At 30.9% G+C, this 15,106-nt stretch overlaps 1 protein-coding gene across 1 annotated transcript; it reads left to right on the top strand.

The window, feature by feature from the left end:
* Positions 1-3,622: 3,622 nt before the first annotated feature.
* On the top strand, positions 3,623-7,558 carry LOC130891199 (facilitated trehalose transporter Tret1-like). Its single transcript, XM_057795802.1, has 2 exons — positions 3,623-3,828; positions 5,955-7,558. The coding sequence occupies exons 1-2, from the start codon at positions 3,705-3,707 to the stop codon at positions 7,280-7,282; spliced, it is 1,452 nt and encodes a 483-aa protein (XP_057651785.1). The 5' UTR covers positions 3,623-3,704; the 3' UTR covers positions 7,283-7,558.
* Positions 7,559-15,106: the final 7,548 nt, after the last annotated feature.

Raw genomic sequence — 15,106 nt, forward strand, 5'->3', positions numbered from 1 at the left:
TTAAATCACTTTTTATATTATATTTCAAATTTATGACTGTTGTATAGACTCTCCAATAACTTTATCTTTCATTTTTTTGGAAGTTTTCAATAAATTTCTTATTGATATATCGATATATCCATTTTATTCTCAAATATACTTACCTATTTCTCGGCTTTACAGACCTAACCTTGATCTTCTTTGTTATGAACTTTATCCACTTCTCTTAATCACTAGTCACCTTCCAATCTCTTTAGATCTTGTTCCAACTAACCTAATATCACTTTCTCTGCAGAGTCCAATTCGTCTTTCTCCTCAAACTCTTTCCCTTTTCTATACTTTTATTTTTCTTCTATATTCTTTTTTAATTCATTGGCTACAAATGATCGATCCACTATTCGTTTAGTTTTTATAGCGTTCACTATGTCTTTTTCTTTGTAAAACTGAATTAACTCTTAGAACTTTCCTGTCTAAAATTTTTTTAGTGGTAGTTCAATCTTCGACTACTAGTAATCGTTTTACGTGATAATTTGTCTCAATTTTAGGTCTGTATGCTATTTATAAATTCGTATGCTATTCATAAATTCGTTTGCTATTTATAAAATCGCATACTATTTATAAATTCGTATGCTATTCATAAATTCGTATGCTATTTATAAATTCGTATGCTATTTATAAAATCGTATGCTATTTATAAATTCGTATGTTATTTATAAATTCGTATGCTATTTATAAATTCGTATGCTATTTATAAATTCGTATGTTATTTATAAATTCGTATGCTATTTATAAATTCGTATGCTATTTATAAAATCGTATGCTATTTATAAATTCGTATGTTATTTATAAATTCGTATGCTATTTATAAATTCGTATGCTATTTATAAATTCGTATGCTATTTATAAATTCGTATGCTATTCATAAATTCGTATGCTATTTATAAATTCGTATGCTATTTATAAAATCGTATGCTATTTATAAATTCGTATGTTATTTATAAATTCGTATGCTATTTATAAATTCGTATGCTATTTATAAATTCGTATGCTATTTATAAATTCGTATGCTATTTATAAATTCGTATGCTATTTATAAAACCGTCACGAAAAACATATTAAAAGGTCTAAGAAGTGAAAAGTTAATCATCTTTGGTGATAGAAGTTAAAATTTAAGTAACATGATCATTGTTCAACAGCTGACTCCCTATCTTTTATCTCTCAAGCTCAGTATTCATGTATTTGTTGCCTCGTCTTCAAAATTCCTGCAGCTTCAATTAGGCATTTTGTTCTCAACGTTAAATCTACATTATCAGTGATCTCAAAAATTTATATCTGCTTAGAATTTTTCTCTCTCGACTAGAATAAATGGTCCTCATTATATATACTAAATAAAAGTTAAAAATAGTAGTAGACAGTACACTACCCTGTATTAATCACGATTTAAGGCCCCAATATCTTCGGGGCTTTCAACTCCGACTTCTGTGATTATAAAAATGATTTTAACAAGTCCAGGTCCTTTGAAATAATCTCTAATATAGTACAACTTTTCTCTGTGTACACATATCATAAACTTGTTTGAAATGTACAAAAAGTTATTCTTCAATATATCGGAATTTATTAAGAATGACTTTATTTTAAATAATGCCTAAAGACAACCTGTTATTTAGCACAATAGATCTTTTTCAAATCTCCGAGAACAAACATCAGCCTCAGAATCAAAAATAAATAAAAGCTTTTACTGAAGTAAAGAGCATCAGCCAAGGGATAAACTGAATTTGTGGCGTATCGGCAATCAGCAGGGCTGTCGGCCCGACCCTTCAACTGGAAGAGTTAGAACATGATCAGTGGGCTGGAAGACCTGCAGCCCTAGATAAAGCGTCGGCATCGTAGTCGGCTCTTCATCATTTTTTTTTGTTTGAACATACTCTCGTACTTTTATATACATAAACAATGGAAATATATCAATAAATAGTTTTAAATAGACGCTTCATCGGAGTTTAACGGAAGAATGATATTTAAAATTAATTTTTCGTAATAGCGTGGTCAAATATTCAAAAACATAAATATTGATAACAACTAGAGACTCTAAATAAATTATTTACACTATCTCACTAACTTATTCACTGTCTAACGTAAATTTCGATAACCAAGTTATCGTCTTCAGAGACTTGAATTATCTATTTTATTCTCTCGAAAAATAAATTCAGCGGAAAAACCTCTTTTACATTTATTTTTTAACAACTAAATTACATAGTGGGCCGTGAGGATTTTTTTTTTCGATCGCTGATAGTTTTTATTTAATCCACGATGTTATAAGAAACAGAATGAGTCAAATTATGTCAACCGAAGAGTACAAACTCCCGTTGAAAAGGGCGTATAACTTAACAACGTGCCCTCCGGTACCTTACAGACAAGGATGATTCTAGAAGTACTGGTCCAACAAAGGAAACACAAGAATATTTGAAAAAAATATATCTATTTTTCAACGTAATCTTTTTTTAGTTCCAGCGAAGTTCAATAAAGGATCGTCAAGCTCCTCAAATAGCCATTAACTGCCGGCATCCCATCTTCATTGTTCGTAAATCTTAGACCACAGAGCCATTTTTTCTGGGAACAAAAAATAATCCGAGGGGGCTAAATCTGGCAAATGGAGTGCATGAGGTAGCAATTCAAAGTTTAATACATCAACTTTAGCCATTGCAATGACGGATGTGTGAGCTGGTGCAATGTCTAAATGAAACAACATTTTCTTCTTAGTCAAATGCCGGGCCGTTTTCGCTTGAATTTTTTTCCTTTTTCAAGGGAGTCAATGAGAATTATCCCACTAAAATTTGGCTCGCGCAAATTCAATTGACGTTCATCCAATAATGCTTTGTGTATTTTATTCAACATTTCTAGATTCGTCACCTTATTTGATCAACAACTGCGATTATGGTCTTCGCAGGTCGTACGGCCTCGTTTAAACTCTGTTACCCAATATTTTACTGTTGAAAACGAAGGAGGATCATCACCCAGAGTAGAAAATAGTTCAGCTTTTATATTGGTTGAGCTAAGGTCTTTCAAATAAAAGTATCACATAACGATGAACAATTTTATCCATGTTTTAAATTCACTGAAAACGTTCACTATTGATGGCTGCCAAACAAATACTAAACAACTTGGCGTCTTCAAACTTGGAACATATGCTGAATGTAGTTTCTTTCTAATACAGTGGTATTTTTTAAACAACTATCGCCATCTCCAGATCGAGCCAGGTATTTCTGACATCATCCTCGTACCAACAAGTATCTGCTTTCGTCAACTGATACTATTTACTTGTTATTTTCATAATAATTTGTTACTGTCTGGTAACAGCTTAATTCTATTGATATTGTTTATCTCATAGTACGATGTACGTAAAAAATAAATTCCCAATAGAGCCTTATTATATGATTACTTTTGAGCACAATGATTCATAATCTATTGTTTGACAACACAATAATTGTAGTGTCTGAATTGTTCAAGACAGTTTATCTTTGAAAGTTGACCGTTATATTTATTTTCTTTGGATGAACTTGATAAGAAAATGTTAGTAATAAGTGAAATGAATAAACAAAACGACTATTTTATGTCTATATTGACGTTATTTCTGATATTTAATTTCGTCATTTCCATTAATGAGACCACAATTATTATATTGAGAATAATTTCTACAAATAATTTAATTATAATAAAATTCTTATAGAATGGATAATAGTGTATCAAACAGAGCTCAAATACATTTACAAGATGTTACTCTGAATGGGAAAACCGATTTAATGGAGATGAAGAAACGTACGAGTCCATTTTTGTATTTTGCTGCTATTACTAGTGAGTTAATTCATCTTATTGTTTATAATCAATACTTCAAAAATAAAAAATATTAACGAGAAGCGAAAATCGCTTAAAATTTTATACGAGTTGACATTTTTACTATTACTCAGTTAAGAAGACAAGTCATTTTTTCATTTGTGCTTAATACTTTACCTTTATATTTACCTATTGTAAAAAGTTGTTTTCTTTTTTAAGTTAACAAACTTTCGTTCGTTAAATTCATTCATTCCAATTTAAGCTTATCTATAGTTTTAATATTTACTTTGACATTCTAATATTTTGTTTGTTTTTTTGCTACACAATTTTTAAAACCGTTTACATACACTCGTGGACAAAAATAACGCACCACACAAATTTCTAAAAATATTTTTCTGTGTAATGAATTTAAATTAATATTGTTATTGTTTTACTTCTTTTCAATCACTTTGACGCAATAATAAGAAAAGTGTAGTAATTTTGAGTGATTTTTAATCAGTAAAAAAATAAAAATAAAAATAAAAACATTGCAATAAAACCAAAGTTTCTGGGCATGCTTTCAATTAGGTGCTGTATCAGTTCTTGAGGTATGTTCTCCCATTCCTTTAATACCGCTTGCTCAAGCTCATTTAAATTTTGAGGAGATGAATTTCGACGACGAATGCGGCGGTTTAAAATGTCCCAGACATGCTCGATAAGATTCATATACGGACTTCATGGTAGCCAGTCCAGGGTATGAATTCCTACTTCCTTTAGGTAATTCAGAACATCAGTCACAACGTGTGGTGTATCTTAATTCCAGCAGCACGATGCTGCTTGGTTAGCAAAGGTACCTGGAGAGCTCTTTTGCTGTGTCGTCTTATTGATCTATCAGAGATATTTACATTTCGGACTTCTTGTAAAAAACTGTTGAGCTCGACACTCGTCATCGAGCGATTTCTTAATGAATTTAATTGCAAAAAACGGTCATTTCGAGGAGTTAAAACTGAAGGACGTCCTTGTCCAGGCCTCCTAGAATGTGAACCGGTCTCTCGAAATCTTTGCATCAATCTGCCGATCAAGATAAGCAAATATAACAAACCTTAGGAAGGAAAAAGACCCATTGGAAGCTCACTTAAAAAAAGATGACGAGGCAAGTAGCGAGAAACTCCTACTTAAGTCAGCCGATCATTTTATAACGAACACATTTAAAATCTTGATTATATTCATCGGAGCTTTTTGAATATACTGAATACCATCTATCCACTCGATACGTGAACTTAGCTCATAAACTTTTGAAGCATTTTTTTTTTATAAGAGCCAATCATCTAGTGCTAAATTGTTGTTGTTTCAATTAGGATAAAGTTCGCAATTAAGTTTCTTGCAACGAATTATGATTGAATTATAGCTTCATAATCTACAATTACATATGTTCGACTTCAACAAACAGTCGTTTAGGGGCTAAGGAAGTAACTCACTTTCCTGTCACAACTAAATTTGTATGTAATCGCCTTATCTGTTAAAATGATTTGTGGAAAATATTTATTACTTCATCCGTACAAACAGATTTCGTGTAGTTATAGGATGTTGTGCAGCGTTTGCTATGTCGGTTTCAAACAACATCCGGAAACCTCAATATGCAGATGTCGGTAGAAATTACAAAATCAATTCTAATAGCAAAATAGCCTACAAGATGCCCAGTAGTGAACAACCCCATTCAATATAAAATACAATCGTAAAACTTATATAAATAAAAAGCTATCAAAGAAGATCTGAAAATTCAGGATATAGTATGATTCACGAGATTGAGACGATGATATTGAAGCCACCACATCGATAAAATGATGGAAGATCGATGGGCTAAATGAGCAAAAGATGACAAACCAGCTTCCTCCCGAAAGACCTTTCAAAAGAGGGCAGGAAAGCTGGACATATTTCTCAAGATACTGTATCGAAGAAGAAACAAGACTGAGTCTTAAGAAAATAGAAAGAAGAAAATAGTTTCCAGTGAATATAGTAGTAAATTAACAAGCTATAACTTGCTCAAATTTGTTAATATTTGCTTCAACACGTGGGGTATGAAAAATATTGTCGATCGTACTTCGTATATATAAATAATGATTAAAATTTTCCTCTTCTCTTCTCTATTCACTCAAATTTCTTTACAGTGGATCTGACTCTAATCACGTTCGGTGTAGTTATAATCTGGATATCGCCAGTGACAGAAAAGCTTCTATCGGATGATCCAGAAGAAAACCCATTGGGTAGACCAATAAGCACTCTTGAATTGTCGCTGGTTGGATCACTCTCTCAGATAGGAATGGTTATGGGACCCGTACTACTAGAAAGAGTATTCGGTAAATTCGGAAGGAAACGTGGTTTGAATATAATAAATATCTCAGTTGCAATAGCATTAGTAGGTTTAGCTTTCTCTACACACATTTTGTTATATTATTTATTTATTCTAACTGTAGGTATTTTACTAGGAGGGACTAGTGTGGGATTGGCTTTATACATAGGCGATATCACTCAAGACCACAACAGAGCTAAAATGACTTGTTTAATGGGATCATTTATACCCATAGGGAATCTTTATGGTTTTATTTTGGGAAAATATTTCTCTGTCAAAATATTCACTTTATTATCCACTATTCCTTTAATTATATCAGTTGTTGTATCCGAATTATTTTTACCGGAATCGCCGGCTTACCTTATGTTAAAAGGCGACAGAAATGCTGCTCTTAAAGGCTTGCATAAATTGTTAAGAATAAATTCGGAGCAAGCTGAAGAACAAGCTAATAAAATTTTGTCTAATCATACTGTTAAGAGTGATAAGGCTAATTTTAAAATATTGTTGTCTGACAGAGCTACAAGGAAAGGTTTTATAATATCGTGCATTTTAATGACATCAACAGCTACTACTGGTCTTCCTTCTATCATGTCCTATTTAGAACCAATTTTTGAGGAATCGGGTGCTCAAGTTTCGAGTTCTTTATATGCTCAAATCGTTGGTATTGTCCAAATTTGCTGCTACTTTACAGCAGCTGTACTAGTTGAGAAGGTAGGTAGGAGACCTCTGTTGTTAATATCAGCAGCCGCAAATACCGTTCCACTGTTTACACTTGGGGTTTACTTCAACCTAGTTTACAGCAAATCTTCTATTACTGATCAATTGAAATGGTTACCTGTGATTGCTATTATCACATTAACAATAACTTCAATTGTAGGTATTTGTTCGGTAGCACCAGCTTTCATGAATGATGTTTTTTCTTATAATGTTAAAGCCACGGCAATTTCTATAATTTATTTAATTAGTGGAATTTCAATAGCTTTGACTATATTTTTATTTCCTATATTCATGGATACGATTGGACTCTCGTGGAGTTTTTCGTTATTTTGTATGTTAAATGTAAGCGGTTTCATTTTTATACATTATTATGTACCGGAAACTAAAGGGAAAGACATTGTTGAAATCCAAGAAGTTTTGAGAAAATAATTATCAATTCTTAGGTACCACAAATGATAGACAGATGATTCTGTAATATATATCTGTATATTTTTGAGGAATAGAACCATCTAATTATTTCATTTAACTTCCATAAATACTTTTTCGAATGCATCAATTTCCTAGGAAACAATAACTGCTTTTTTATCATCAATTCACCGATAAAATATATTGAAAACGATAATACATGATATTTCGTTCAACAGACATGTTTTGACGTTGGTGTCAACGGTCAATGGTTAATATGAAAATAAAGTTTATAAATAATATTTTGTTTTATGTCATACCTCCTACAACTATTAAATTCAAAATATTTTATCTCTAAGTGAGAGAACGCAGAAATAAATTTGCTTGATTGAATAAAACAATACGATGTCATTCTAAATTACATTAAATACATTACACTAAATACATTTTTTTATTAGCTTGGTCCGTATCTATGCAACGAAATCTTTTTTATCTTAAACAATGCAATGATGGTCCCAAACACCCAGCAACCCAAGTACTTAATTTCTCAAATACAAGAACCATCCAAATTTATGGAGCAAATGGGTGATTCCGTTCTAACTGTGATTTTTTGTATTCAAAATTTCAAGATTTTAAAATTTAACTTTTCTAACTTTTTTATGCATATTATTCATCTATTTTACTGTAAAAATAAAACTCTAAGAGGAATTTACTACAACTTCAAAGTATCACGAGCAAGACACAAATGTCGGATTTTGAGTTCCACGGTACTGACTCATTTATCCACGGTACTGACATGGTAACTTAAGATATTAAACAACAAGTGCATCAATTTTCCTCAGTTTGATCATAAACATTAGAATTTATAAGGTAATTAGTTTAAATCATTTGTTACGACAAAAAAAATTAATAATTTATCGGTAAATTCTAGGAATGGACATGACACGGTACTGACATTCAAGTGATGTAGTATAAGTTTTCTTTAAGTGGCAAGTTATATTGTATAAAAATAATGTTTAAATATCTTAAGAATTATTCAATTAACACAAAATTTTTATTAATTGATTATTAATTAATGACTAGTACAAAAAAACAATACAGGACATTGAATATCACAGTTAGAACGGAATCACCCAAATAAACTTTTCGATTATATCCCATATATCCCAGGGACAAATCTGGAATTTTTCGCAATCAAAATAGGAGATGAAATTGATCCTAGTGGTATTATTAAACTCAAGGTTTATTTAGTTTTATGTGGTCCAACTTTTCTAGAAAGTTGTGTTTGGAGTGAACTGTAATAAAGAATCAAATTCCATTATATCTTAAATATATAAACGTACATTCATTGTATCCATTATGAAGTAGGCATAAAGCTTTGATTCACAAGATTCACAAGCCCTGTATCTCAACTTCATCAGTGCCACTCAAATTTGAAATTTTTCTTTTTCTCGCCCCACCTCGACCATTATGTTTGTATAAACAGAACAAGGACTTATCACTGAATATGATCCATTACTGATTCTATGCTAGTTATTACTTGGTAGTTTTTTTGTTCGATGTTCCAGAAAGTGTGACAAACGTGCAAACCTTCTAATAATGCTTTAAATTCCAAGAAACACTCCTTCTTAGTGCCATGCATCATTAAATCTGACAATAGTATCCACAGTTCTGTTTATTCTACTATACTCGTAAATTTCTGGAAATTACAGCCCAGCGATAAACACTTGTTGTGGCGAAGTTCAAGTCAAGAACTCGCTCGCTCCGGCCATGTCACGGGATTGTCATAAATTTAAAAATTCAGTAATACTTATGTAAAATAAATAATATTTCAATATAGGAAAGTACCGATTCGTCTAATCCTAACAAGAAGACAGTAATTTTCTATCAATTGCAGTCAAAATAATATTAGCGGGATGTTCGGGTTAAAAAAGTAGGTATCACAAATAATACAATAAAGTAGCTACAAATTTTATAATGTCGACAAAAAATGCTTGTATCTCCTTAATATTTGAGCGGTTGTTTTATAATCAGAAATAGAATTTTCATATCAATTTTGTACATCAAAGTTGTCACAAAACACACTTTTATTCGGTGCAACTATCATAAGCAATATCATTCAAGAACTTCTTGACGCAATTGACAACAAAATTATTGAGGTTTTAGTCTAAGAGCTGATCGCCACTTCGACTAAGGTACTTTCACATTGCTGAAACTTTTTCTTTATGTTATTAATTATATTTAAAGTAGATAAATCAACTTCTGGCAGGGCTAGCGTTTTTTCCATATTGCAAATTTTTTATGTATCTTCACCAATCTGGCTTTTTAGTATATTTTTAATTAGACAATTTTGAGTATGAAAAAAAATTGCCATATGATTTGCTCGGTTGAAAATATCTGTAAAATGGATCGAAAGTTACTAAGACGACTGGTACGATCTTCCAAATCTAATTCCTAAAGAAAATATCTTGTAAACTATTTTGTAAAGTTAGGCATTTATGATAAAATATCATGATTCAGGTAATTCCATATAATTTTTGCTCAATTACAAAAGCTTAATAGTTTGATTATAATACTGAAGAAAAATTTTTTTCCAATAATTAAACATTCGTCTCCCTCTTCTTTGTTAATAATCTCGTCCCTCGGACGAATATTGAACAATTAGGTATCCAAAAACTGTATAAAAATGCAACTTTTTATGTATTTCGTTATTTATTTTTGACTTGATTCGCAATTGTGTAATGTATAAATACGAATTTCGCGACATGGTCAAATTACGTTAGTCAAATGCCTTATGTATCAATGTTTCGGCATTTGGCAAGTCTACTATAGACAAATCGCCAGATATCTGATGGTTTAGACCCCGAGCCAAATTAGACATTTATCTGGAACATATTTGATATTCTTTTACCACTCTCATCTACAATTGAAAAAGTTAAGTAAGGATAGTTATTAAAAAAGCAATAAAACTTCTTGCTGATTATGAAATTAAAGTAGTTGTTCTTAAAACTTTTTGTGTACAATTTTCGAAAATACCAAACTTCATTACATTTCAAAAGTTTATATAATCGACAAATCCCTTGACAGTTTATACAAAATCAATTCATTATTGGTAATAACTAACATATCTTCGAATCTTGAGATCAATAAAATTGTAACTATTCACCGAGGGGAGAATGGAACGCCTTTTCATCGGGATAATGTTTCTTCTCATACTTTCACAGCGACTCCAAAAGTATATCTTGTATGAAAGTATTATCTTTCCATTGTCTAGAGATTTTATCGATACACTCGCAGGCTTTTCTGATCTTTATTGTTTCTGTTGTTACTTTCAACTTGGAATAATATTTACAACCTTTACTTATATATATATATATATATATATATATATATATATAAATTAACAACAAAGTTTGAGGTTTGTATAACTGGAACAGATTTAACCTGTTATACCTTGGAATTGTTTTTCATGGGATTACAACTAGTTCCTTCGTTCTGCTATATTTGCTTATTTGGACCATTTCATTACTTTGTACTATTATTCCTGCTTTTTCTCTATTTACCATTTTGTCCTAGTTGTTTTTTAGTCGTTTCCGATTTGATGTATAAGTATGGAAACCGTTTATTCGCACATCTAATGGCATTGCACAATTTTAGCATAACAAATATACATAATTTTTTTGTTCAGTGCGTATAAAAGGAAGCTTTGAAAACCTATAAGTAGTAATCTTGATTTCATCAAATTTCCTCAAAACCCCTGCCATATTTTTCAAAAGCTCTGCTTGAAAATGGATCATCTTTTATTATTCCTTCCAGAAATTGCCACACTTTCCAGAAACTAACTAAAAGAAGACATCATTTACGAACCTCACATTAGAAAAATGATATTTGTCGTTAATTTTGATTAAGCAACGTTGAATGAGAAGAAATTTATCATTTGAAGAAGTAGTTACAAAGTTACTGAGTAATGGAGAAAACCGAAAAAAGATTACTATTGTAGTTGACATGCTAGAAAGTTTTGAACTCTCGATTAAATAAATCCTATATCATTTTCCGGATAACTTTACCACAACCATAGAAGTGCAAAGACTAAGAAAGACAAAATGGCAACGATTTTTCTATCCTCCGAGGTTCCAGCTCGGTTCTGCGCATTCTCAAACATGCGCAGAGTTGATAAAGTATCTCGAACATACCGCATACCAACTGTCCATATAGGAGTATTACAAATATGGTTGTTATTCAGTGGAAACAAAATGGCGGATTAGCAGAACTAATCTATTTAGGCGGTTCATTTAAATTCAAAACGCAGAATATCTACTGTATTCTATGTTATTCATATCCATCCAGTTCCAAATTCGCAGTTTCCTCTATCAACCATAGAGAACATCTTATAACTGGGACACGTTTATTTTCAAAATAATACTCACAAGCTTTTTCAACTAAAACAAGGAAAATGAAAACTGAATTGGGAACGGGACCCAGTTTGAATAATTCCTGACGAATATTATATATAGAATCTTCAGTTAATTCAAAAGTTATTTGACTAAAATTGAGTCTAGGTATGCCTGCACAAGTTAAATGTAAGAAAAATAAGCAGACTGAGGTGGTTAAACCCTCCATCCATAGCATCTCATCTCTTTAGATCTCTTTTGATTTAAAAGAAGTCGAAACGTCAAATGGCGTGCAATATGTCACTGAGAAATTGGTCCAGCAATCGATGAAAAGCTACAATTTTGTAACATTGAATTTAATCACTACCGTTTACCGTAAATACCGGAAACACTATGAATGTTACTTAGGATTTGGATTCATTTCGCAAAAATCTATGTAGATCAATAATTAAAGTAGAAAAATTCTTTTACTGACTCGTGTAATCATAAAAAAATTGAGTTCCCAGTCTAATATATATGACAAAACTAACTAATGAAAGAAGACTCAAATGCCACACCTACTATGATCAAATTACTGTATTATTTAAGATCCCTAGAGCTATAACTAATTAGTACCTAATTAGAGAAAAGTGTTACTGGAAGACAGTCGAGAAAAGTTAAATAGTTCGCTTATTTTTAATTATTTGAGCTCAAATAAGATATCTTAAGAATAGTTATTTTTGTAATATCCTTCATTTTCCGATGAATTTTTAACGATGAAATCTCTTTGCCAGATACGTCATTTTTATTCTTATTATTTACATTTGAAATTTGAAGTTTAATTGATTCGTATGAACTTAATGCAACGCTAATTTGTCTATGATCCTTTGTTTTTTCAAGATAAAATCATTCTTACAATGTATATATTGTATAATACATATTTGAATTACGCCCACCGTTTACTTTCCGCTGAATAAATTTGAACGATAATCATCTGATATTTTGTACTGCCAATTTAATACGAGTACGATTACTCGATAAGAGCCCAAATAATCAGTACGTAATAACCTTGTTCGATAAAATTTTGATTTACAAAAACATCAATATCGCTACTACATATTAATTCGTGATCAAGTGGATTTTGTTATTTGAAAATTATTCTTCTATCAAAATATGTTTAAACCATTTCTTCAATAAAAAAGTTTAACTCAAATGACTTCTCATGTTATCGGCATCGTCACTAAAAGTACTTCTAATCCTGACCTAAATTTTAATATATAGGTTATCAGTAAATTCATTATTAGAACAAATGTTTCATATATTATTAGGTAATATATAAAATTACCTATCAGTTATAAAAAAAGACCTGCTTTTCGTAAACTACGATCGGTAACCTAGATCACGTTCACTGTCGTCCAGAAACTGAACTAAGTAATTGGGTCAAAGCCATATGATAGACTCTAGTTTAATTATATATTATAATCTAGTATACAAGTGGAGAACTGCATTCAGCCTCTTGAAACTTCGAGATTCCAATTGTGTCATCGGGAAAGGCTTCTCGAAATTTTGTGTGAAGATACTGTATACTAATTAATAATAATATTTTTCGTTTATGGTGTTTTCCACCATTTTCAACAACGGTTACATAATCTTTCATCCCAGGCATCATGAGACTGACATCATAGACGTTTACCTTCTTTTTCTGATTGCTGTTATTTTTTTTGCACAATGCATCATTCTCCGGGACATTTGAAATTAGCGTCTTATCATTTTTGTTGACCATTCAAGAGAAAGTGTCGTTAACACTCGAATTTTATCATCAGAAGAGTCATTTTCGTTCCCCATTTTACTAACAGCAGCTTTAACTAATTTCTTGGATTCCTCTTCACTTGATAATCGTTTGGTTTTTACTGGTGGCTTTCCTACTTCCAATAAAAGTATTTTTACCTTCATAAATATCTCTCTCACATGAATTAGATTTAAAACAATCGATGAACTTTTAAATGCACTTTTGGCATTAATAAGATTAAGATTTTTCTGTATATTTTTATTTCACGATTTGCAACATTCACACACATTTATCTGATTTAGGTTAGTTTTTTGAAAATTATTATTTCCGTTTATATGGTTATCTTTGAGTAATTAATTTAAGTAGATAAATTACAGGTTACTAAGGCTTGAATTTTTTGTACTTTTTGGCTTTACGACAAGAAAATAGCTATTGGTACTTGAATTCGCATCATTTAACGAGTTCGAAGAAATAACATCGTCGATAGTTGTATTAGTACTTATTGGATTGTTGGTAGGATCATGAAGTTGTTGATCATTTTGTTTTTAATTGAGTCGTCTACGTTACCCTCCGTAACTGTGTTGGATTTCCACCCACCGTGATTTTTTAGTTGAATTATATCACCACCGGAATTCACTAATAGAGACGCCGAAGAGCTTCGAAATGTATACCCAGTGTAGTTTTTTGGATTAAGTAAATTCAAATATATCGCAGCAAGCGAGGGAATTTTTGAAAAAGAATTGATATCCACAACTTGGGTTTTGCATTTTCCTTTTCTTCACTGCGAAAATAATGATTTGTTTTGACATTTGTGGGTCGTTGATTCTTATATTTTTCAAATGTTTACCAAGTTTAATGTAAAAACATTTCATACTTTATGCATGAGATAATGATCGTCTGGAGCTTGCAACAGAAACTTACTAATTTCTTCACCGGCAAATGTTTAAAATTTTTTGGGTCTATAACTAATTGATTTATTTATCAAATATGCAATCAATTTGGAGTATTTATTAGTCTACGTCGTTATTTGGGTGATTCCGTTCTAACTGTGATATTCAATGTCCTGTATTGTTTTTTTGTACTAGTCATTAATTAATAATCAATTAATAAAAATTTTGTGTTAATTGAATAAGATATCTTAAGATATTTAAACATTATTTTTATACAATATAACTTGCCACTTAAAGAAAACTTATACTACATCACTTGAATGTCAGTACCGTGTCATGTCCATTCCTAGAATTTACCGATAAATTATTAATTTTTTTTGTCGTAACAAATGATTTAAACCAATTACCTTATAAATTCTAATGTTTATGATCAAACTGAGGAAAATTGATGCACTTGTTGTTTAATATCTTAAGTTACCATGTCAGTACCGTGTCATGTCCATTCCTAGAATTTACCGATAAATTATTAATTTTTTTTGTCGTAACAAATGATTTAAACTAATTACCTTATAAATTCTAATGTTTATGATCAAACTGAGGAAAATTGATGCACTTGTTGTTTAATATCTTAAGTTACCATGTCAGTACCGTGGATAAATGAGTCAGTACCGTGGAACTCAAAATCCGACATTTGTGTCTTGCTCGTGATACTTTGAAGTTGTAGTAAATTCCTCTTAGAGTTTTATTTTTACAGTAAAATAGATGAATAATATGCATAAAAAAGTTAGAAAAGTTAAAT

Source organism: Diorhabda carinulata, chromosome 3 (assembly GCF_026250575.1).
Source record: "Diorhabda carinulata isolate Delta chromosome 3, icDioCari1.1, whole genome shotgun sequence".
NCBI classification, from domain to species: Eukaryota; Metazoa; Arthropoda; class Insecta; order Coleoptera; family Chrysomelidae; genus Diorhabda; species Diorhabda carinulata.

Coding starts and splice junctions, on each gene's coding strand:
- LOC130891199 (XM_057795802.1), top strand. CDS start 3,705: ATGGATAATAGTGTATCAAACAGAGCTCAAATACATTTACAAGATGTT. Junction 3,829..5,954: donor GTATTTTGCTGCTATTACTA/GTGAGTTAATTC, acceptor ATTTCTTTACAG/TGGATCTGACTCTAATCACG.